The 25,499-nt window shown below is 42.9% G+C and overlaps 2 protein-coding genes across 2 annotated transcripts in view; one reads left to right on the forward strand and one right to left on the reverse strand.

The window, feature by feature from the left end:
- atl1 (atlastin GTPase 1) overlaps positions 1–11,795 on the forward strand; it is a 13,375-nt gene extending 1,580 nt beyond the window's left edge. The window contains exons 2-14 of the mRNA XM_037694627.1: positions 949–1,199; positions 3,081–3,215; positions 3,294–3,398; positions 4,921–4,971; positions 5,215–5,271; positions 5,455–5,547; positions 5,668–5,806; positions 6,207–6,334; positions 7,676–7,732; positions 8,525–8,596; positions 8,676–9,107; positions 10,023–10,037; positions 11,064–11,795. Coding sequence (XP_037550555.1) covers positions 949–1,199; positions 3,081–3,215; positions 3,294–3,398; positions 4,921–4,971; positions 5,215–5,271; positions 5,455–5,547; positions 5,668–5,806; positions 6,207–6,334; positions 7,676–7,732; positions 8,525–8,596; positions 8,676–9,107; positions 10,023–10,037; positions 11,064–11,171 — 1,643 coding nt within the window. The 3' untranslated portion in view covers positions 11,172–11,795. The remainder of the gene's footprint in view (positions 1–948; positions 1,200–3,080; positions 3,216–3,293; positions 3,399–4,920; positions 4,972–5,214; positions 5,272–5,454; positions 5,548–5,667; positions 5,807–6,206; positions 6,335–7,675; positions 7,733–8,524; positions 8,597–8,675; positions 9,108–10,022; positions 10,038–11,063) is intronic.
- Positions 11,796–14,027: 2,232 nt separating this feature from the next.
- On the reverse strand, positions 14,028–22,507 carry sav1 (salvador family WW domain containing protein 1). The gene is made up of 5 exons (XM_037694635.1): positions 22,218–22,507; positions 19,647–20,123; positions 17,390–17,660; positions 16,648–16,803; positions 14,028–14,761 (listed from the first exon to the last, which is right to left on the reverse strand). The coding sequence occupies exons 1-5, from the start codon at positions 22,309–22,311 to the stop codon at positions 14,548–14,550; spliced, it is 1,212 nt and encodes a 403-aa protein (XP_037550563.1). The 5' UTR covers positions 22,312–22,507; the 3' UTR covers positions 14,028–14,547.
- Between the last annotated feature and the right edge of the window lie 2,992 nt (positions 22,508–25,499).

Genomic DNA, 25,499 nt, shown 5'->3' on the forward strand with positions numbered 1-25,499 from the left:
CTGTCCAGGTGTCCCTGTGATGGACTGGAGACCTGTCCAGGTGTCCCCTGCCTCTCACACAGTGACTGCTGGACATGGGCACCAGTGACCCAGAAAAGAAGTGGGTAGAGACGACGGATCTCAGAAAATAATCTCTGGATATCGTCTACAACCTTTGGGAGTCAACTTGATTCAAGATGGCTGCCGCAGCTAACAACACAGACATGGCAGTAACTCAGTCAGTTTGACAGATTCAGAGTCATTCACGAAACACACCGCAAGCTCGGACATGTTGTGTGAGATCTGTGTTTAGATATACAATCCATCCGTCTGTGCGTCGTGCACGTTGTGAGCATGACAACATGAAAAACTAGTGAGGTACCAACTTCCATGTTGCTGTGTGGCTGCGTCTAGGAGTAAGAAAGGTCACTTTAAAAAACTGTGTTGCCACGTCAACATCCAAGATGGCCGCCACCATCACCATGTAAACTGGCCACGTTCTCTGTCCAGCTCCAGTCCAGAAAAACACTCGTCTCCAAAACTACAAACATTCACTGCTCAGACCCCTCAGAGACGGGACATGGGGGTACTGCTTGTTACAGCTCGTCCTTTCTTGTGTTTGTTGTTCCTGCCCATGGCTGTCTGTTAGCAAAATATTTCATAAAAAACTGGACGAATGGTTCACAACACGTGCTCTGCGCGTTGTGCTGAGTTCCATCCAAGGTCTCCCAACGTTGCTTGAGCTGCATCAGAAGACGATCTTAGTCCAGTCTAGTCTGATCCTTTAAGGAGGGATGAGCCTCGAGGATGTGGCGCTAACAGAACTGTAAAAATGAATCCACTCTCCATCTTCCTCTTCCTCACCTAATGGACCGTTAAGTTTGCTCATCATCACTGATATGGATGTCTACTTCACAACTTTTCGTCTCGTACACCTCCCCTCACTCCCTCCTCTAATCTGTCCTTCAGGGTCTCTCAGTGACAAAAACGTCTACGACTGGAGCTCGGAGGACGAGGAGCCGGACGGACGAGCCAGGCCTGTCCAGGTGCTGCTGGTCAAAGACGACCACACCTTTGAGCTGTCCGAGGCCGCCCTGAGCCGGATCCTGCTGTCGGAGAAGGTCAGGGACCGAGAAGTGGTGGCCATCTCGGTGGCGGGGGCGTTCCGTAAGGGCAAGTCCTTCCTGATGGACTTCATGCTGCGCTACATGTACAACCACGTGAGTCGCTCCTCTGCTGAGAGATTTTTTCAAGCCAAGTACAAGTACTTTTGTTTGCTGTCTCTGAGTACTGATACTAGTACTAATAAATGCCGTTACGCGTTTGAAAATCAGATGAGTTTATTTTTATATACCGGCCGGAGGCAACACGTATTTTGGTATAGTCTCCGTATGCCCTTAGACTTTCTCTTGTCCCGCTCATAACTTCTGATCCACTCAAGATAATTTAACAAAACTTCATACACATCTGCATCATCACTAGTCGGACTGTCATGTACACTTTTGTTACTCCAGCTCCAGGCTCAAGGTCACAAATCAAGGTCAAAGTTTATACACGGTCTTTGATTGTCCGGGCCATCGCTACAGATTGCTGTATAATAGTTTGTTGACGGGCGTACAATGTGTCATATTGGCACTCTTGATGTTACCTTCAGCTGAAGTGTTTTCTAAAGGTGTCCACAGGTGAGCCTTGAGACTCTCAGGTGCTCACGCCTGTCTGTTCCCAGAATGCTCCTCTGCAACTTTGATCAAACTCTTTGAACTGACATTTTGTAGTCGTTGTATCAAACCCCTTGTGCCGACAGTGTTGCAGAAGATAATTTACAGTCCATTTCTGTCACCATTGTTCACTATGAAATACCTCCACCCAGCTGTTTCTTCTTCTCCTGGTTCTTCTTGTTGGTGGGTAACAATATGGTGGATTACCACCACCAACAGGTGAGGAGGGTGGATCAGGACAGTCAATTAAACTTAAATAAAGCTACCTCCACATAGCTGACACCGCTCCTCTTCTATCATCTGACTGCTCACCTGAGAAGCGAACGTCACAACCACCTCATTTGAGGAAACTATGCTTTCTAGTTTTTACAGTATATTGCTGAAGTATAGTTTCCTTAAATTGTGTTGAGCTTTGAGTAACTTGATTAGATAGAAAGGTGATGTATAAGTACAGTCCATTTAAAGTATTGGGGTGGCCAATGATTAATCTATGGAGGGGCCAAGACCACCATTGGCCACCCCCTACCATTGCCCCTGAAGGTGGATAAAATGATGCAGTTTAATTTCTGAGGTGTGTTATTTGTTCTGTCACATGAGATTTAAGCCATAGCTGTTCAAATTCATGAGAAGACGTTTTTAAATTCTTTGAGTTCAGGAAACTGTCAGGAGCCATTTCTGCTGTTTTTAGGTGAGTTTCAGTGGTTTGTAGTTTGATAACTGTTGATAAATGTTGCGAGGCAGTAAGCCTGTTGTCACAGTGAGTCAGGCGTAAATAAAGTCAGACCTTGCTAACAGAATTCTGTGCACGCTATGTGCACGTGTTGAGGATGTCTCTCAGCCAGAACCACACCAAACTTTAATCTGCAGACAGTTAATGGCAAACTTTAAGCAAAAACATCACACAAACTACACCATTTTTTAAAAGTTTTCTTAAAATTAATTTTGTAGTTCATGAGATATTTTGCTAACAGACGGACCTGACGCCAGTAGTTAAGTGCAAAGGTCTAAAACACGTCTTGCTCAATGGGCTCTTGGTGTTTTTGATGACTTTCAACCACAAAGACTCCAAACTTTTGGCTTGTATTTGTAAAATTTGTAGCATTGTAGCTACTATTGTTATGGCTAAGGTTGCCTAGTTGTGGTGGCCATCTTGAATTGGATTGACACCAAATGTTCTTTCTAAGAGTTTTAATAATATCTATCCACTGGTTTGAGATATTTTGCTAACACTACAGACAAACATACACATGCAAGCAGGTAAAAACCTTACCGTTGTCAGCAGGTGAAGTTAATGTTTGTTTTTTCAGCAGCAGCAGCTTCTCTGCACGCCGTTCACACGCACATTTAGTTTGTTCACAGTTTAAAGGGCGTTTTTGTGCTCAGGCGTCTGAAGACTGGCTCGGAGATGCAAACGAGCCTCTGACCGGCTTCTCCTGGAGGGGAGGCTCGGAGAGGGAGACCACAGGAATCCAGATCTGGAGCGAAGTGTTTCTGGTGGACAAACCAGATGGCAGGAAGGTGAGACGGACACCTTACAGCAAAGCTTGAGCCCTTTCAGGATGTTTTCGACCACAGTCCATCTGTCTCGCTACGCAGGTCGCCGTGTTGCTGATGGACACTCAGGGGACGTTTGACAGCCAGTCCACATTGAGGGATTCAGCCACTGTGTTTGCCCTCAGCACCATGATCAGCTCCATGCAGGTGCACTGGCTTGATATCGTTGTTTGAGGAAAACTAATTGTTAGCGGGGATGGTCTAAGGTAGCAGTCGTGCAGAAAAGTAGGATTTGTCATCTTGTAACTTCAGTGTAAAATATAAAAGTTATATTTTACTTCTTTTTCATCCAATCGGAGCTGTAAAAATTAATCCAACCAGGTGTCAAACAGACAAGTTTGATAAATTCCAATAAGTTTTCTCCTTATAAAATTACAAAATAATATACTGTAATTTCTGGATTATAAGCAACTACTTTTTTTTTACAGGCTTTGAACTCGCTTATACAATGCTGCAGCTAATTTATAGATTTTTATTTAATTAATTATTTAATTTAGAGGGCTTGGCTTATATTTGGATGTGCTCTGTAGTCCAGAAATTACGGTAAATCAAAGCACAAACAAAGAAGTCTTTGCTTCACATATTCTTTACTTCAACTATATTCAAAATAAAAGCTATAATTGTTACTTTCATTTGTTACTTAATTCTTGTTTAGCAAGAACAGGACATATTAAGTAATATTAAAAAAACATGACCTTACAAATTATGATATGACATGATTTATTATAATATAACATGTCCGGATACACCTAACATATAACAAAATATGACCTTAACATGACATATGACATGGCTTTACATGACGTGACAGGAAATGTCTATGCATGTCAAGATATACCATAAAATTATGTGACATGACATCAACCATAACATTACATAACATATCATACATGACGCATGACAATAAAAATAACTTAACAGAGCATGACTTGCAGCACGACTGTTCACACAAGGAGAGCTGTTGGTCAGGCTACTTCTTGTTGCTCTCTAAAATAGTTTCAGAATCAAGTCTTTACTTATGTAGGTAAACATAGATGTTTAACAACCCGTTAAAATACACCAGAATGCAGGAAACAGCATTTTCTTTATTCAAAATCTTCTGGGGGAGGACCCCCAAACACCCCCCCAGGTGTGTCTCCCCCCCCCCCCCCCACCACCCCCCCAGGTGTGTCCCCCCCCCCCCCCCCCCCCAACATTACAAATGTTTCTGGTGCCAGTGGGCTATGGGATATGAATTATTAACCCAACCTAGACCTTTCTTTTGTTACAACTTTCTCTCTGATTTGTGTGGAGAGTTCCTTGGTCTTCATGATGTCTCCTGCTTTTTGGCAGTTGGATGTTGGTTTGGTGTTGATTCTGGCAGCTGTTACTTTATGTGTATATCATTTGACACATAAATATTATTTTGTATAATTTAAACCTGTTTAAACTCAACGATATGAAATACTTTTTGAAGAACTACTTAGAATCAAATTTAAAAAAATCTAGGTTGTAAACCAACAAAGAAGTTAAAATACCATGGGGGGTGAATACTTCTGCTGCCTGTTTTGAGTCGGTCCTCCATTTTTAACCATACTAAACGATCTCAGATCGTCCCATCTTGTTTGTTCTCTGACACGCCAGTTTGGATGTTTTCAACTGATTATTATTATTAATTATTATCTTCCAGGTTTATAACATTTCACAGAATATACAAGAGGATGATCTTCAGCATCTACAGGTAAAAAAATAAATCCAATTATGACATAATTTGTTTTAGGTCAATAAACTGACCTAATGCCCCCAATGTTAACAAGATAAAATAAACGTATTTAGGTGAGGACGAAGCATCACACTTCTTTACTCCTCATTCTACATATTGGCGCCCCATGTGAGGCAAAAGGGGACATACAAATTTGTCTGTCTCTGTAACAACAAAGTGAAACACTTCACATCGTCTCTAATGTGACTGTTTTCATTCCAGCTTTTTACCGAGTATGGAAGGCTAGCAATGGAAGAGACTTTTCTCAAGCCCTTTCAGGTACTGGATGGTGTTTTCTTTAATAACCTGCTGCTTAAAACAAAATGTTTAACTGTTGGATCTTACTCTGCATCAAAAGCATTTTAATTAGAACAATTTTATCAAATCTAAGATGAACTTGAAAGTCAACAAATGCATATAACATTCTATATGAAAGGTTAAATGGTGCATTTTCTTCCCTAGTCCATGATTTTTCTGGTTCGTGACTGGAGTTTTCCTTACGAGTTTCCTTATGGACAAGAAGGCGGCATGAAGTTCCTCGAGAAGAGATTGAAGGTCAGACCTGCGAGACGTTCTACAATGTTACACCAGTGTTTGCTGTTGGAAAAATAAATCAAAACTTTGAGGCTGGCCTCCATGAATCATGTAAGGTTTGTGTTTTTGGTTGTGATTCAGATCTCAGAAAATCAGCACGAAGAGCTGCAGAACGTCCGTAAACACATCCACTCCTGCTTCACCAACATCTCCTGCTTCTTGATGCCTCACCCCGGACTCAAAGTGGCCACCAACCCACACTTTGATGGACGACTTAAGGGTTCGTTATCTTTATCATCTGCATATATAGTCTTTACTATGCTACTTATGCTTTTAGCTTCCATTTTCCTACTTTAGCTCTTCGTTAACGTTTTTCTACTTTTAGCTACTAGCTAGGCTTTGATACTTTTGACTAGCTTTTTGAAACTTTTAAGCTTTTGCCAAAGTTTTTTTAATTTGAGCTTTTAGCTAGTGTTCTGCTTCGTTTAACAACTCACTTTCAGCTTTTTCAGCAAATTTCAGCAGTCGTTCAGCGCTTACTGCTTTTTCACAGATAATGGTGTTTCTTTAGATTTTCTTAATTTCTGATTCATCCCTGGAAGAAAGCTGAACAAAGGTTCAAACCAACCGTCAGCTTTCAGATCTTTATCTTGACAGCATGTGTCCTCGTTGTCCACTAGAAATCGATGCTGAGTTCACAAACAACCTGAAGGTTCTGGTCCCCTGGCTCCTCAGTCCTCGGAACATCGACGTGAAGGAGATCAACGGCAGCAAAATCACGTGCAGAGGCCTGGTGGAGTACTTTAAGGTCAGATCAAAACGTCGTTATCACTTAAATCAAGTTGTCCGGCTGCAGTCAGGAGCTTACGGTTCAGTTCTAGGGTCTGGTCTTCATCTGCTTCTAAAATGATTCAAATTCAACCTCGAGGAAAGAAAAACAACCGATCGTCACAGACAACATCGTTGTTTGTTAACAACACCAAAGTCAAAGAGGATGAACTGTGTGAAAAACTGATTTCCACAGAATTTAAGAACCAGGTGCTGCTGATCAGACGTATTGATGAACTGATTATCAGCGGACTGATCGCCTCTCTGCAGGGGGCAGGAAAAGGATTTATCCATCTTGGGAATTCGTCGACTTTGTTGTTCACAAGCTGGAATTTAATTGGATTGAGGAAAAGCAATATTTCTCCAAAAATACTCCAGATTAATGAAATGAGGGAAAATTAAATATATTTTTTAATGGTTTTTGATTTCAGCCCTTTTACTTTGAAACTTTAACTGTTCCCTTCAGAAGGCAAATAATTTGTAAAATAAGGTTCACCTGTAAGGGATCTGAGTGTCAAATGATCTACAACTTGTTCTAACAGATCCAACAGAGAACAGTTCAACTCCTCTAAACGGTAAGGTCTACCAAGCAACGGACATCATGAAGACCAAGGAACTGCTCATACAGATCAAAGTTGTAAAGAAATACAGATTAGGTTTGGGTCATAAAACTACCCCAGGACCCTGAACACTCCACACAGCTCCAATAAATCAATTATTAGGAAACAGATGATGCCACGGCAGCAGATCTACAAACAGAGGGTCGTTCACTAAAACTGGTGTGGGGTACAGAATCATCTCCTTCATTTGGGGGAGGTGGACTTCAGGAGTCCCAGCCTCGCTCCGGTGGCCTTTGGAAGCACAGCTGTGGAAATTCTCCACGTCTTCAAATATTTGACGGGATCAGACGAGGTCCACTGACACAAGAAGCTCCACCAGCACCGGTACTACCTCCAGACGGGCAGGACGGCTGCTGGCCTTCTACAGGTGTGTGGTGGAGAGCACTCACCTTCTCCAGGAGGTTCTATCAGAGGCTGGAACCTTGTTTTTACGCTCAGCTTTTCCGTTTTGTGCTTGTTTTTGTTTATTGAACAACGTGGTGGACCGAGTTGTGCGTTTTCATTCACTTGAGGTTGAACTTGAATCTTTTTAGAACCGGGTAAAGACAAGAACATTTTTATTATGTCCTATTACAGAAAAGCCATGGTGGACTTTCTTTTGTCATTATCATATTTTTTATCATAATTTCTGACTGTATAGATGTTTGAAATGTCTTTGAACATCAAAGATATTTGTGCTCCCACTTTTCTTTGTGCTGCAGGCTTACATCAAAATTTACCAAGGTGAGGAGCTGCCACACCCTAAATCCATGCTGCAGGTACCTGTTCATTATTTGTCTGGTCTCTGTGCATTTAATGAATTCTGTATCTGGCTCCTCTGCGGTTGTGTTTAGAGTGAAAGGACATTGTATTTTTTGCCTGTTGAAGCAACATGATCCACCAAAAACAACCACATTTTTTACAGATATTGTTAAAATGTGTCGTGGTCCGTCTTGCATGCTCTGAGCACGAGCTGAGGTTCAGGACAGGAAGGGGAGACAGAAGAGTTGGTTCAGGTGGAGTTTCTATGGTCAGAATGAAGAAAGACGTTCTCACCTCGAGGAGACTCTGATTGTTGAACCTTGAATTCAGGAGGAGCAGTGTGGTTTTCATTGAGGTCATGGCAAAGTGGACTTTTGGAGATGCTAAGGGGGTCATGGGAGTTTGACTCTCCACGTGTGTCTTGTGGATTTGGAGAAGACTTTTGGCTGAGCCTCGTCCTCAGTAATAATTAGGATGTTGGTACAGTCTGCCGTGGTGAAGAAATACTGGAGTGAAATAAAAAAAGCTCCCAGTTTACTGATCTATCTACGTCCTAGCCCTCGCCTATGGTCATGTTATTACTACCTTTATAACACTGTGACATTTTAATTGGTTTCTGGAGATCTTCCCACAACCCCCAACCATCAGCAGGGTCCTGACCCACCCCACTGATTCAGACCTTCTGGTGGTTTATTTGCATCCGACTTTATAGTCACGTCTGGAATCTTAATGAACGACCTAAATGTTGGTTCTGCTTGTGCTTTACTTTACTGCTGGTGTTAAACACGTAAACCTTGTGCTCCCATCAGGCCACAGCAGAGGCCAACAACTTGGCAGCCGTCGCAGCGGCCAAGGATCTGTACAACAGAAAGATGGAGGAGGTTGGTGGAAACGGTAGTTTTGAAACGTTCTGTGGACGTCTGCTTCCCACCACGTTAACCCGCTTCTTTCCGTTCCCAGGTCTGCGGAGGGGATCGGCCCTTCCTGGCCCCCAGCGAGCTGCAGTCCCGACACGGCGCCATCAGAGAGGAAGCCCTGCAGCTGTTTCGGGGCGTGAAGAAGATGGGAGGCGAGGAGTTCAGCCGGCGCTACCTGCAGCAGCTGGAAGGCGAGGTCGACGAGGTGTTCATCCAGTACATCAAGCACAATGACTCCAAGAACATTTTCCACGCAGCTCGCACGCCCGCCACGCTCTTCGTGGTCATCTTCGTCATGTACGTGGCCGCCGGGATCACGGGCTTCGTGGGCGTGGACATCATCGCCAGCTTGTGTAACATGATCCTGGGCCTGGCGCTGATCACCCTCTGCACCTGGGCCTATATCCGCTACTCTGGGGAGTACAGAGAACTCGGCGCCGTCATTGATCAGGTGGCTGGTGCGCTGTGGGACCAGGTAAATACACTTCAGGCATCAATGTTGTTTTCTCAGAATGTGTTGAGGATCAGTCTCAGCTACCACCACAGCTAATGGTCCCACGTTGTGGAGCACAGGGAATTGGAAACAGCCTCTGTCCGTCCGTGCATGTTGTGAGCTGGATATTATGAAAAATAAGTAAAGGAACCGACTTCTATTTTGGTGTGTGGCAACATGGAGGCAGAAATTAGAAAGTTTCCTTTCAAAAATTGGGCTGCCACGTTAAAATCCAAGATGGCTGCCACCATATACAATATACAGCTGCTTCTCAGAACAATAGAATATTGTGAAATAATTTTTTTTGTCATTTCAGAAAGTCAAACTCAATAATTACATGTGAAGGGGACATGTCCCTCCCACATTTAAAAAATATTAATTCGGAACACCCCAAATTTACCATGAAACATTAGCTCACCCAGCGCTGTTTCCATTTTTTCATGAACAAATCCATTCCACTTGATTAACTGGAGAATACTCATGCATGAGAGAAGCGGAGCGTACTCTAGCCACACAGGGAGAGCTGTTGGTCAGGCTGCTACTTGTGAAGAGATTGAATGTTGTAACTCCTGGTGTTACAGCTTAACCATCTGATGAACTCCTGGACATGAGCTAGGAGTTGTTTTGATGTATAAAAGACTAAAACAGCAAAAAGTCTGCAGAATATATTTTCACAATAATCAGGCAGGACAGTGCATATTGTTAACGGTGAAAGAGCAGAAATCTGAGACGCCTCTGGCGAAGCGTTACGTTTGCAGCAGCAGGGGACGACAGCTCATCTTTAGCTCACTTGTAGAAAACTGTCTGAGCCGCTCTTTACTGTTGTTTGAACTTTGTGTTCTGCTTGTTACACGCGATCCACTCACTCTCTACTTGTTTCTTTTAATGCCTCTGCAGGGGAGCACTAATGAGGTGAGTAGAAAAGAACGTGGGTGGACTCTCAGTGAAAAATATAATAACTGGTTCTGTGTTTGAGTCTGGAAAGGCAACACGAGCAGCTTGTTCTGAAGAACTCGTGGCCTGATGTCGTATGAGACACTAAGGTTCATTTTGGTGTTTGTCTGGGTGAGATTGGTTCATCTGAGAAATGCTTGAGCTGTGAAAAGAGTCCTGAGTGCATTTTAAAGCAAAACCAACAACAACTCCCAGAGAAGTTGCATTTCCTGTGAAAATCAATGCTAAGTGCTAAATAACGTTGCTTAAACTTGCTGATGGAGTCGTTTCTGAGCACGTTCTCCTGAACCTTTTAATGTAGACGTGGCACAAATTAAGCAGGACGTCAAAAAAAATTTACAAAAAAAAACAGGAAAATTATAGTTTGATTTGAACGGTCCCCCTCTTACAACGCTGTTATTGCTAGTATCACTCAGCCCTCTGTGAATAGCAAGCGGCCATCAGGGTCGTTGGTCAGTTCATCAGTTAGTTTGGTGATCGTCCTCCATCATTTTTAATCCTATTAACAGCTGGTTCTGGATGTCAACAACAAACTGGTTGATCCACCATGAGAAGGTGATATTTATAAGACTGAGTTTGTTGCAGCTCCTCAGACTGAAGAAGTCCTTTGGATACAAGATGAACAACCATTTATTTTATTTTTTAATCCGTCCAGAGGACCTGACGTTTCTACCTGGATTATCGAGCAGCATCTTTGAGTCCTAACTCTGCGTTTGTCTCGTTACAGATGTGTTTCTGCTCGAGTTGTAATTTTTTCTCTAAATGTCTCGTTTTAATTCACGACAAACCAGATGTTTTTATTTAATGACAGGTGTCTCTTGTAAATGAGTCCTCGTGACCAGTGAGACTAACCTGTATAAATAAAGGTTGAGAATCACTATAGAGAGATTTTCCAACAAATCGTCCTTTTTACTGTCCAGATGTTTGTCCTTTAGATTGAACGTAGAGTCGTCGTGTGTAACTCCACGTCCCTCTGCTCCACAGGCTCTGTACAAGCTGTACAACGTAGCGGCCAACCACAGGCACCTGTACCACCACGCCTTCCCCGGGCCTCAGGTGGACGAGGCGGCGGAGCGGGACAAGAGAGACTGAGACAAAGACAGGAGACACTTCTCTGGATGGGACACTTACTCTGAGCAACGACTAAAGCTCCCACGTGTAACGAACTCTCTAATACTCGTGCATCGATAAGGTCAGAGCCCTCTCCTCTGTAAGGGGGGACGTCCGATTGTCCTTCTGTCTGCAGACGCCGTACACACCGCAGGCTCTCTGACCTCCAGTCAGCCGTTTGCTTTCATATCACGCCGCTTTTCATTTGTCGACAATAATTTAACGTGTAAACTCGTCGTTCGTGACGTTGTTCTGTTCCGTGACGTTCAGTGCCGTTAAAAACGAACATTTCCGTCCCGGGAAAGCTGCCGTGTGACGAAGCAGCATCACCTGCATGGTAAATGGTTGATGTCTCACCTGGACTCTGAAATCAGGTTCGGTTTATTAAAATAAATCTGTTGATGGTTGTATCCAGGTGGTGCCAGGAAGTGCAGAATTATTTGATGCATCTCGGCCACGTGCACACGACCAGATCCTCGGTCCAGATCCCTTTCATCGCCCGAACACGTAACGAGAATCACCTGTGGCACCGGAGCGGTTTACTGAAGAGTGTCGTTCCATAGGATTTGTTTACATCGTGTAGCAAACGTTGTTTATTTAAAAGGGGGGGGGGGGGGGGTCTTTAGCCAGTTTTCTCCTGAAGGGATCAGATCAGATGTTTAGCTTCAGCACCACAAAGAAAATAAAGTTGGACCAAATTAACGAACTGAAGACTTTGTTTCTTATAAAGTTGATCAAGTCTATTTTAAAGCTTCATCTTTCACGGTTATTAAAACAGCTTAAAGGAGATAATGTGCTGAAACTGGTTTCACTGGTTTCACTGAATCAAGCATGAATTTAACGTGTTCTTTAAAAAAAGCTCCAACAGTTCTGCAGAAACACGGTGGATAAACGTCTGCTCAATGAAGCACCGATTCATTTCTCTGCTAGTGGTTCGTTTAAAAGCGCTCGATGTCTTTGAACCAAAACAACTGAAATTTATTTAACAAAGATCTGCTGGAGTGGAACGTGTTAGCTGTTCTTGTATTATGGTCATGTCTCCAAGCAGCTTCAGGTTCCTCTGAGCTGCCATCTTTATCTTCTTATCCATGGTCGGGTCGCAAAGGCATCCGATCCACGAGAGAAACCAGACCTCCCTCTCCAGCTCCTCCTGGAGAACCTCAAGACGTTCCTAGGCCAGAGAAGATGCACAAGCCCTCCACCAGGTTGTTTCATGGTGGTCTCCTCCCGCCTAAATGAAGGCGTTCAGATCAGAGGAACCTCCTCAGCCGACTCCTTTCCATTTAGAGGAGCAGCGGCTCTGCTCCGAGCTCCTCACCTGGTCTCTAGTTTTGTTTGCTGGTCTGGCACAGGTGACCTCGAGTCTGTGCAGGGAGCAGTTCATCTCAGGACCATCAAGGCACTCGTTATGAAACGAGCACCGCATACGCACATTATCCACCCGTCAATAAAAGGTTACACAGCATCTACAGTGATGGCACAAAGATGCCTTGTATAACCTTGACTTGTGACCTTGACCTTGAAGCTGGGGTGATGGAAGTGTACGGGACCCTCCGTCTAGTGATGATGCAGGTGTGCCTAAAGTTTCATTAAATTCCCTTGAGCGGATCAAAGTTTTGTGCAGGACGAGAACGATACCGCCACCCGTCCGCCTTTAGAGCGTCGTATAAAAATCACGTAAACTGTTTTAAATGTGATCCCGTGTGGTGAACACGGGATCACATTTAAAACAGTTTTCATGTGATCCCGTGTGGTGAACATGGGATCACATTTAAAACAGTTTTCATGTGATCCCGTGTGGTGAACACGGGATCACATGAACGTGTTGAAAATGTCCCCAAATATACACGCAAAACACGTTTCGCATGCGCCGTTCATGTGATTTTTCCATGAGTGGGCCAAACCCTGCTGGATACGACGGAGCTTAAGGGCCACGCTAAGAATTAAAATATTAAAAGCCATAAAATTACAAGAATAAAGTGGTAAAATTACGAGAATAAACTAATAATATTATGAGAATAAAGTCGTAATATTTTTAACAGAATAAAGTCGTAAAATTATCTGAACTCTGACATGATAAAGCAGATTTACATTATTTTAACTGGTAAAATGAAGAATGTTGAACATTCTCATGATAAACTGAAGCCGTATGGACGGATTTAGTCGTGACATAAAATGGATGGAGACATATTTCATAAACTGTGACCCAAAAGTGATCGTGGACGACGTCATCACCACAGCGACTCGCACTGGAGGCTGCCCACGGCGCTCGCCATGCAACCCTTCAGCTTCAGATCGGTCATTTGCTGACACGCCTACTGGATTGATTGACAGGTCGCGTCGTGGATGTGACTCGTGAAAAAAAAAAAGAGCTGCAAAAAGTCTTGTACTTTATTCTCGTAATTTGATGACTTTTATTTATTTATTGACGTCTCGCTGAGATGACTTTTTATTTTTTATATACTGAACCAACAAAACGTCTGTTTACTGGTTCAAAACAAGAAGTCTTCAGTTTGAATACAACTCAGAGAACTGGAATCTAACAGCTTGATTTTAGATAATATTCTGGTTTTAGTTGCTTAAATCGTTTAATAATTTACAAGTGTTGGTTTTATTTCCACTGCTGACCAGAACAAACAACCTGCAGAAACAAAGAGGTGAAAGGACGAGTCCTTCCTGCAGAGAGAACAGATTCTGTTCGTTTCCAGTGATCAACGTTCTTAATTCATTAAAAACTCTTCTGATTCCTGACGATCCTGAACGTTTGAGTAAAACTCAGGGAAGACCAGTGCACAAAACAAACTGGAGCCACTGGAACAGAAAGGCTTAAATTGCACTTGTTTGTCAAACTTTACTTGTTTTAGAGATAAAAGGCATCATCGAGCTTCTGTTTTATAAAACATACAAAAGAGCTGAGCATCAAACGCCTCGCACATAATCTGAAAATCACTGGAACGCTTGGATTGTCTGCAGAATTATACAAAATGTACAGAAAGAACAACTGAAAGGTTTATTTGCTGTAAAGAGAACTGTTTAAAGTTTATAAAGGTTACAAAGAGTGAAGTGTTTAAATAAGAAGCTGCCTGTCGTTTGACGGATTAGCTGCTGGATTTGACCTCGTTAACGGCACAATCTCGAGATGCGTTTTAATCCAGAGCAGAGTGTTCAGACTCGGCGCGTCAGTCTTGAAAACTAGAATCGGCTCTCGGGCTAAATGTCTCCCCGGAGGCAGCGTGACGTTTCACCCGTTCAGAGTGAGCGATGCTCGGATGTTTTTGGATGAAGCAAAAGGCACATGTTTGGTAAGAAAGCCATAAGGGGCGGATGTTAACCCCCCCCCCCATGCTGTACGGACGCCTCACATGTTTCCCGTGAAGTTCTTGTTGGGCTGCGGGGTGAACCACTGCTGCCGCTGTTTGCGAGCCTCCACCTCGGACAGCAGCGCCTGGCGGTACACCTCGTAGGACTTGACGATGTGCTCGAGCTCCTTCATGAAGAGCAGCTTCAGCATCCCCTGGTAGGTGTCCAGGTCGGCCAGCTGGAACAGCTCCCACTTCAAGATGTGGTCGTACCTGACGGGACAAGCACGGCATTACCAACGGTACTTTGGGGGGTTGAGGGTTGGGCCCCAGACCTCTGCACCCTCTTTAACCCGGGTCACACTCTGACGTCACTAATGTTTTTAATCCAGTCCACAAATAGAAGTGAAAAGTTTTTTAGTGTTGGATCAAGAGGAAGTTCAACCTCTGGGATTAAACTTTCAGAATAAAATCCAAACCGAGCTTCAACATCCAGGAGCAGCTCCACGACGTTCAAACATCAGAATTAACTGGACAAACACAAAAACTACCGGACTACACTGAAGAACAACAGAAAAACAAACGATACATGGACTGGACTTGTACAGAGCCACGCTCAAAGTTCTTTACAACACAGACTGTGTTACACATTCATACTACTACACACATTCATACTACACACACATTCATACTACTACACACACACATTCATACTACTACACACACATTCATACTACTACACACATACTACTACACACACACATTCATACTACTACACACACATTCATACTACTACACACATTTATACTACTACTACACACATTCATACTACTACACACATTTATACTACTACACACATACACATTCATACCACTACACACATTTATACTACTACTACACACATTCATACTACTACTACACACACACTCATACTACTACACACACACACTCGTACTACTACACACACTACTACTACACACATACATTCATACTACTACTACACACACACACATTCATACTACTACACACATTCATACTACTACACACATACATTCATACTACTACACACATACATTCATACTACTACACACACACATTCATACTACTACACACACATTCATACTACTACACACTTATACTACTACACACACATTCATACTACTACACACATTTATACTACTACACACATACACATTCATACCACTACACACATTTATACTACTACTACACACATTCATACTACTCCACACATTCATACTACTACTACACACACACAGTCATACTACTACACACACATTCATACTACTACACACACACACTCATACTACTACACACACTACTACTACACACACACATTCATACTACTACTACACACACACACACACATTCATACTACTACACACATACATTCATACTACTACACACACACATTCATACTACTACACACATTCATACTACTACACACATTTATACTATTACACACATTCATGCACTGATGGGACACATCAGAGGCAGTGAGGGGTTCAGTGTCTTGCCCAGGGACACTTCAGCATGTGACTGCTGGTGGAATCAAACCCCCAACTCTTCCACTGGAGGAATGCTCTAACCACTCAGCCACAGCTGCTCCTACTCAGTCATAATATATGTATAAATATTGTATAAGAGAGAAATTTGGGATTAAACAGTTCAGCTTTTAGATTAGTTTCTGATCTAGTTTAATAACTGGGTGGTGGGTCCTCCTCATAATTAACTCAGGAGGATACTGTGAAGTAAAGCTGAAGTTTTATAAGCGAGCTTTAAGAAGTTAAAACTAATTGTTTACTATAGAAACACTGCAGAGAAGAAAAGCCGATCTCAACAGTGTGAATGATTTAAAAACTTATTTCTACTGAACGTTTAAAAAGTGCAGGAAATTTTTAATAATTCTCCACAAACACTGAGGACGACAAATGACAAATGAAGTACGCTGCTAAAAAATTCCTTCATCCATCTCGTCTCTATCGTTATTTATCGTCCTGAAGTCAGTTAACGTATTTACCCCCCCCCGGCCTCTTTGTGACCTGCTTGATTTAAACGGGGGCTTCAGGTCAAAGTTTGATTGATCATTAACCAATCGATCACTGCTGTGATCGTCACCAGCTGCTGATAACGGTGCTCACTTGAGGGGTGCGCGGGCGTAGACCTGCAGCCAGTCCGGGATCTCGGCTGTGTGGTACGGGTTCGCCGGCACGAGCACGGGCTGGTTCCGTTCTGCTGGACGTGGCTGATAGGTCACAGGAAGTGGAGGTGGCGGGGGCTGATCGTAGCGGGGCACGCTGGAATGCACAGACAACATATTTTTAGCTCTTTTGTTACAGAGTCCAAACAAACGTCCATTTATTCTGACATGTCATCATTAGTAGATTAAAGAGAGTAAAATAATTAAACTTTCTGCAGACGTGTTGGATGATGCTGCACCAACATCCCTCTAATAATCTAAGCTCATAATCTGATGGATGAAATCTGCTGCCAGTGGCTAACTATGGTCGCCACGGTAACCACACACCTGTTTTTCACTCTGTCTGACAAGGTAATGAGAGGCAGACAGAAGCACACTAAAAAATAAGCCTCAAACAAACAGCTGCTGTGAAAAAACTAAAAGTCGGCGCTTTAAAACTCTTGAACCGTTCGCAGCAGAAAACACACAGGAGCATTTTTACTTTTCTTTGTAGGCAACACGACAAGTTAAGATGTTTAACTTCTTATTTTGAATATTTTCAGCTGAAATGCATCTAAAGTTTATAGGCGGATGAACTCTGCGTTCTGGGGGATTTGAGTGGAAACAAGTCCAACAGCAGAGACAAAGACCGGTGCATGAGCACAGCTAATGAAATAAATTTAAAAGTCTCGTTGTTGTCATACCTGGGGGCGCATGGATGTCGATACTGGGCTCTTTTGTTGATGTGGTCCACGTAATACACGCCAAACTCAGAGGACTCCACCTTCTCCCAGCCCGGGGGGAGCCCCTCCCTCTCCAGAGGGTGGCTCCAGTGTGTAGTGTTGGTGTTGTGGTCGATGTAGTACTTCCTGCCACGGATGGTCCAGTCGACGATCCAACCAGCCGGGAGGGGGACGTCGTCTCCTGTCAGGCTGGAGAGGTTCCCCAGGGACTTGGCCTGTATTCGACCGATGCCTGAGAAAAACAAAAAGGTCTTTTAGGGGAACCCGGAGGCAGTGGGGGGGGACGTCTGAGCAAACACCACGAAGCAGCTGGGAGCTCCAAGCACCTCTGGGAGGAAGAGCAATATTTAGAGACATTTCTTTACGATATGTGTGGGAACGTGTTCTTTTAAGGAGAAGAACGTGCGGCCAAAGATGAGGCAGTGGATCAGAACCTGCAGCTGTGACTCTGGGCTGGACTTTGTTGTGACGGTGCATCTTTGACTTTCTCGCCAGGCGTTTCCAACAGAAGAAAAACCTCTGAACACTTTTGAAGAGCCGGCAGAAAAGTGACGACCCGTGGTTTTTTAAGGAATGTTGGGCCCACAGCTGCAGGCTGAACAAGGAGAATCATGAGCCTGCAGGGACTTGGAGAGGCTTGAAAATGTGAAGGAATCAAGTTTCTCAGAAAAATAATCAGTTAGCATTTGATCAAATCTGCACGACGGTGACAGCAACAGAGCTGGAGCTCCCTGCCAGCTGCTTTCTGAAAGGGCGAACGTGTTTCCTCCAAAAAACTGAACTCCTTCACCTCGTCATCAAAAGAAACTCGACCCTCACCTTCACATAAAACACTTACGGCAGATCTAAAAACTAGCCATTCATACTGAGCGCTCTAACAGCGGGCAGTTTAGATAGAAACATCAAGTCAATTTAAGAAGACATTAAAAATAAACAGTGTCATAAGTTATAGCCAACATTAGAAAACTGTTTCTCCACATGAGAAGAAGCGGGCGATATGCATTCCTTCAAATGTCTGTAATTCCAACAGCAACCATACATGATCATCCACTTTTTGAAACTACACACTTATATAAAATAAATGTTTTAAAGGAATCCTTGAATAACAGGAGCTTTTGCTTCAGCTATAAAATAGGACTGTAAAAATACTGTAGTTTGTTTAGTTTTTATAATTTTCTAAAACTTACTGTCACATGAATGTTGCTATTATGTTGTTTATGTTGCAGTGCATTCTGGGTAAATGACAGACAAGTTGCTCCGGTGCAAGCTCCATCTAGCTTGAACGTTAATTACGCTCAGCCCTTTAATTTGAACCGGAGCTCGCTGACGGAGAAACGAGTCAGCCTGCAGCTGAAAGCGAGGAAGCGCTGCGCCTCAGCTTCAGCCTTGTAGCTTTGAGGTTAGCGCCAGAGCTAAAATATTTATCACAATTTGACCTCGTGTTCATTTCAACCTATATATATCGTGCAAAACGGCATGACTTATACAAAATATAACTTTGTCACATATTTTTAGCCGACCCTTTGTTTAAGTCTTCACTGCTGCCTTTGTAAATGATCACCCAGAATGCATTGCGCCTGTAAAATAATGGCTACGTCCTTAGGTGAAAAATGTAATAGACATTTACAAATTTTTAAGTAATTTGACATTTTTACGTGACACAAACAACTTTTAGTCGAGTAGAAAAATAACATATTAAGGCCAACGTGTGCATGTAGTCAGAGGTCCCTTTAAAGACTAAAAACTTTAAAACAGTCTGTTACGACTTTAATCATCCCGAAACATTTTGAAACCGGAGGAGCTGCTACTAAAAAGCAAGAAAAGACCAGATTCCTGTCCAACGCTTTTTAAAGCAACGTGTGCAGCAGCTAAAGTCAGCAGCTCCTTTAATATGTTAAATAAACGTCACCGCCTGAAATTTTTCTGAGTGTCTCATTTAATCTCAGTGGTTCCCAACTCTGGTCCTTGGGGAACACCACCCTGCATGTTTTAGTTGTTTCCCTACTCCGACACACCGGATCCTGTAATTTACTTCATCAAGTTCTGCAGAAGCCCGTTAATCACTCGTTAATTCAAATCAGGCGTGTCAAAGCAGGAAAACAACTAAAACGTGCAGGATGGTGTTCCTCAAGGGCCATGGTTGGTACCCACTGTTTTAGACAATAGGTACCCGAAGTAAAACTGCAAAAATATGGCAACAAATACATCTTATTCTCACCTGAGGGGGGTCGACTTGGAGACGGGGAAGTGTGTTGGCGGGGAAGTCTTTGGAAGTTGTGTTCATTGTGTTCATAGTATCTATAGTCCTCAGGAAAGCGCTCTTGGACTCTCTTGGGCTGGCGCTGCTGCTGGTTTTCATAATAGGGTTCAGGTGGGTAATAATACCGGGTGGCTTCTCCATTTTCAGACATGGGACCCACTTCTGTGAGGAAGGACTGTGTCGAGCCCCGGTACTCGTGGGACAGGTCTCCCAGACTGCGCGGCAGGTACGGAGGTGCTGACATGCGGTGGCTTTCTCTGCGGGCCACCTCGTGCGGAGGTCTCTGTACAGGTGGCCGGAGGACACTTTTGTTACGGGACGTCACGGACTCCCTGCCGGGCGCCACAGGATAGGAAGACGACCCCATCTCTGGTGGGGGGCCCTCTGTTCGTCTAGGAATAGTGGGTCCATGGCGGATGAAGGAGGGCATGAGATCTGCAAACATCGACAATAATCAACATGAGGCAAGCAACACCAGAAATAATAAAAGTTGCATACTTTAGTTGAAAACACCAAAAAGGTTGCACATTAATAAATTATTTAAGTTGATTTGACAACAAGTAATGATGCATAAAAGGACAGGATGAGTCTTTAAAAGCTAACAATGAATGAGGAAAGGTTTGCCACTCTCAATAATGTTTCTCCATATCTTACAGCTGGATGATTTCATCATCTACCTCACAGATAAATAAAGGTTTAAAGCAGGGGCACAATTAAAACATGCAGGCCCTCGAGGACCAGGACTGGACACCCCGGGCTTAAAGTCTAAATAAAAAACGTGTGGGCTCAGGCGCTCGTCTGAACACAACTTTCAGGGACTCACGTTAATAGGCAGCTCCTTGAAAAGGTCTTCAAGCCTCTTGAACCAACACATTTTGTCCAACCACAAACTTCAAAGGATTTTTCTGGGATTGATTAAAATGTCAAAGTAGAGCATGACTGTTCAGTTGAAGGAAAATAGTTTTTTTATGAATAAAAGTCTAAAAGTGTTTCCTACATTTGTGTTCTGAGTCAGTACTTTGTAGAACCACCTGTCTCTGTGACTCCAAGTCTTTAAGGTTTGTCTCCAGCAGCTGTCCACATCTGGAGACTCGTGTTTTGTCCCATTCTTCTGTGTAAAGCAGCTGCAGCTCAGTCAGGTTGGATGCAGGTTGGATGCAGAGCGTCTGAACAGCAGCTTTCAAGGTTCTCCACAGATTCTCAGCTGGATTCAGGTCTGGACTTTGACTGGACCGCTCTAACACGTGAACACGTTTTGTTCTGACACATCCCGTTGTAGATCTGGGTGGACGTCCTGCTGGAAGGTGGACCTCAAGTCTTTGACAGCAGGTTTTCTTTCAGGATTGTTCTGGATTCAGCTCCCTCCACCTTCACATGAACTCTGAGCAGCTTCCTGTCCTGCTGAAGGGAAGCAGCCCCGCAGCATGATGCTGCCACCACCGTGCTCCACAGTGGGGACGGTGTGTTCAGGACAGTCTGATCTGATTCTTCCATGTTTACTGTGTCCCTACATGGACAGGACATCTTCTGTCTTTCTTTCAACAGCTTTCTCCTCCCTCTTCCATAAAGGACAGATTTGTGGACTAACCGTAGTCCTGTGGACAGACTGTCCCACCTGAGCTGTGGACCTCTGCAGCTCGGCCTCCTGGCTGCTCCTCAGATTAACGCCCTCCTGTCAGTTTAGGTGGACGGCCATGTTTGGGTCAGATGATGGACTGAACAGAGCTCTGCTGTAAGCTTCACAACAACGTTACTCCTGACCTGTCTGGTTTGATCCTTGGTCTTCATGATGCTGTTTGATCTGAGACCTTCACAGCTGGATTTATAGTGAGGTTAAAGTAAACACATCTGGATTGGTTTTACTAATTAGATGGATTCTTAGACTGGGAGATCAAAATAACTAGGGTGAACACAAATTATAATTTTTATTTGTAAATTATTTTAAATCCTGTGCATTATTTTCTCTTCCACTTCACACTGAGCTACTTTGTGTTGGTCTGCAACATAAAATCACAGGAAAATACTTTGAAGTTTGTGCTTGGAACAACTTAAAGACTCAACAAACATGTCTGAGTTTAAATAAAAAGTGTTTTTTTTTTTTATGAACAATTAATTATGAAGGAGCACTTTGAACAAGCATAAAAAATTTATATTTAAGCTTATAAAATGCTCCTGTTAGCACCAAATTAACACAAGAACTTTTGTTTATAATGGACCGTTTTATTGCTACTTTAAAATTTTAAACTTTTAAAAGAAGTTTTAAGTCGTGTTGGCAAGTTTAAAACATTTTATTTAGTTTTTTTTTGTTATTACGGTTTTTGAGTCTTCTTGTTAGCACCACGTTAGCCTGGTGTTTGGTTACAAAGTATAATCTCAGTAAGCACTTAAAACGTTGATAAAGTTTAATAATGTGTAAAACTCGTCTTCCCACACTTATTTAAAGCGTTTTGTTTAAACTAGCTGGTTACAATCGGACTTTGGTTAACTTCGGCTAACTCATGCTAACCCGAGCTAGCATGCTGGGCTTACTTCGGAGGAACGGCGACGTCTCCTTCTTCACATACTTCCCGTGAACCTCGGCTGGTTTCGACGCTTCGTTTTTGCTTTTCTTTCGTGAGAGCATAGCTCAAAGCTCGGAAACATCAACAGCACGGCTCGGCGAAGTCATGGCACGATCCTCGGAAGCCGCTACCGTTCCCCCGGTCCGTCAGCACGGACTGGAATGTCAACATTTTCCGCCGTTAGCGGTTAGCATCGCTAGCTGATGCTAACTGTAGCTTCTGGGAGCGACCGAGCGGCTGCGGCGGCTCAGTCCCACCGCAGGGACGCCTCGCCCGGATGGGTGGTTCTCAGTCCCCGCGGTGGGAGAACGCGCCCCCTGCAGGATCGACCGTGCAATAACAACCTGTGGTGAAGATCTGCACCACGATGAAAGAATATTTTACGTTTTTTTTTTATCTAAATACTGCAAATTTCTGACTTTAATCTTAAAAAATTTGTGTAAATATTTTAATATTACTGTTACTGTTATTAAAGCTGTTGCTGCATTTGTTATGGCTTGTTTGCACCTTGACCAGCACATCCTTGTACAAGAGATTAATAATCTCAGTGGATTTCTTTCCTGGTCAAATAAAGGTTTAAAAAAAATATATATATATATAGGAAACAAACAAGTACATTCTGCTTATTTACTATTTTTGATTCTCAATATATCAGTCAGTTAAAGACTATATTTCATGAAACTTGGCCAGGATTTGTTTTTAAATGTTAATTAAAAAATGTCATGACTCCTCTCTATTGCAAAGTGCGTACTCCTATACACTCTTTACTCTGAAACCCAGTTTGGTCCCACTGACTCCCATTATAACCACGTGTTTTAGGTGTGCTGTAATCCTGACATAAAGCTTTCTAAGGCTCTACTTTCAAAATAAATGGAAAACAGGTTTTAGGTGGGATGACCTCCTAACCCTCAAGGACCTTCAGACATATTTTGTTCGTGTGTCTTTGTATTTGTTTTCTTGTAAGGACCATTTTTCCAACTTATACTACATTGTGAGGACCAACGCCCAGACCCCATGAGGAGCAGTGCCGTTGGTGGGTTTAGGGTTAGAGTTTATGGCTGTTTATCTCTTTATCAATAACCCTCTTGCTTGTCAGGATGCCGTCTTGTGTGTGTGTCGTGGAAAACCCTCCCAGGGTGAAAATATTTCAGGGGGATGTGGAGAAAACACCTCATCACCTCAACGCCCCTTTGACGACGGCCTTAACGGTGCATTCAGCATCCCTGCGGGGTGTGGTCAGTCCAAACGAAATCATAAAACAAACAAAACATGAAGCTCTCCTCAGACAGATCGCTCTCTCTTTCTCGCTCTTTCTCTCTTCCTGAAAGTTCTTCTGAGCATTAAGAAAATAATAAAAACTTAAAGTAAGACAGAATTCATTATTCACCTGCATTTAAACCAACACCATTTCAGTGTTGCTCCATCTTCATGAGGTTACGGATGTTTATCAGTAACTAATGTTAGATTAATGTGAGTTAGATGTTTAATCTCCTCAGAGAGGAGCCTGCAGGCGCATCTCATAAACTCCAAGGCCTTCCCACAGTCTGTACGTCTTGACCTCTGACCCGCACGTGTCAAGACTTTTCCTGCCTCTGTCCGGTGCAGATTCTCACCGACGAGGTTCAGGAAACTTTACATGTGAACTCTGAAGCTCCTGTCACCGTGCGAGCTCCTCTTCTTTAAGCAGACGATGAAAGGATATTTATTTTATCCAGCAGTCGAGACCAGACCCGTTGTTGGTTTAATGTCTACAATGTGCACTTCTACAGCAAATTTCCTAATAAATCAATTAGATTGAGAACATTGAACAGAACCGAACAGGAGATGGCAGCAATACACCACTGATGAGCCCAGACTGCCCAAACCCAAAGAAAATCAACCTTAAACAGTTACTGAATGAAACTTCAGGTCTGATCTGAATAATTCTGCTCCTGCAGCAGAAGACTGATGTCACAGACATGAAGTTTTAGGTTTCTTCTGGAAATTTGACAAGTTAAGACCATTCCCTTCCAGTTTTGACAAGAATATCACAATAGCTGAAGTCAGTGAAAGTTTGGTGTTTATTCTGGACGGATTTGAGAAAAAAAACTTTTACTTTTAGGAGAGACGGCGTGAAGGATGAAGATGTGATTCTCTGCTGCAGCAAAACATTTGTAGGAGCGAGAAGTTTGTTTGGAAAAGACTTAAAGTCCAGAGAATGACTAACTGTCAGTTTAATATTGTGTAAAAGAAAAATGTAAAAAATACAAAATACCTCAACTTATTGTGCATTAACTGGAAACTGTATGGAGATAAAGTAGTCTCAAAAGTAGTCGCGCACGTGAACACCAAGATCCACAAGATCCACAAATGCATTAACGGTTTTATCTCCATAAAAATGTTAGTTTTAGTTACGAGCTTATTTCTGCACAGTAATTAATGCAACTAATCAATTTAAACGACCTTTGTGTCAATGTTTTTTTGTTTCTGTCAGTAGCCTCATACTATGTAACATATTAGTAAATTAATAATAGTAAAATTAGTTTAAGAAATTAACCATCGTGGGTTTTTAGACGACCAGTCAGTAGATTTGTTCAGAAGACTCTGGTGCCACATCTGGAGCTTGGAGAACATTTTGCACAATTCTTGTGCAGAATCGGTTTTAGCTGCTCCACTAAAGGAGTTTCTCGTGCACTTTACTAAAACTTCCACTGATCGTCATTCTTCTTTTGCATTTTGTGAACGTAGCGTCACAGAAAGTCTGCGCATGCTCCCATCCAATGGCCCACGCTGGATTTTAAAGCTGCACGAGAAACTAGATGAAATCTAACAAGATGGTTGTCGAGGGGGTGTGTGCACACTGTATGCAGGCACTATGCTCCATTATTGTATTTATTAATAACCTTATAATCCTTCTATTACTTTAAGAATGATATAACTGATGACTGGTGTATCAATCAGCTCGCCTTGTAAGAGCGCTTGAGAATGTTTGTCTCCGTTGCAGCTGTGGGTTCAGTTCTGAAAAACACTCGGCACGAGGTCGATGTGACAAATTTCCTCAAAGGGACAATAAAATATATTCTACTGGTCCCCTTACTGGTTTTGATCAAATCAACTTTTTTTATTCCAGGAAGCAGAACAGGTCAGAAACTCAGGACATCAGAAGTTCTGCACCTGTGATGAGTCGACTCTCTGCGAGTCTGGTTGTTCATCTCTTTGTAATAAATCTGATGACATCATCACCTGACCGTTCGTCCATCAGCTGTTATCA

The sequence above is a fragment of the Nematolebias whitei genome, chromosome 21 (genome assembly GCF_014905685.2).
Source record: "Nematolebias whitei isolate Nwh7 chromosome 21, NemWhi1, whole genome shotgun sequence".
NCBI lineage: Eukaryota > Metazoa > Chordata > Actinopteri > Cyprinodontiformes > Rivulidae > Nematolebias > Nematolebias whitei.

Coding starts and splice junctions, on each gene's coding strand:
- sav1 (XM_037694635.1), bottom strand. CDS start 22,311: ATGCTCTCACGAAAGAAAAGCAAAAACGAAGCGTCGAAACCAGCCGAG. Junction 20,124..22,217: donor GACGTCGCCGTTCCTCCGAA/GTAAGCCCAGCA, acceptor CGATGTTTGCAG/ATCTCATGCCCTCCTTCATC. Junction 16,804..17,389: donor CGACATCCATGCGCCCCCAG/GTATGACAACAA, acceptor TGTGCATTCCAG/CGTGCCCCGCTACGATCAGC.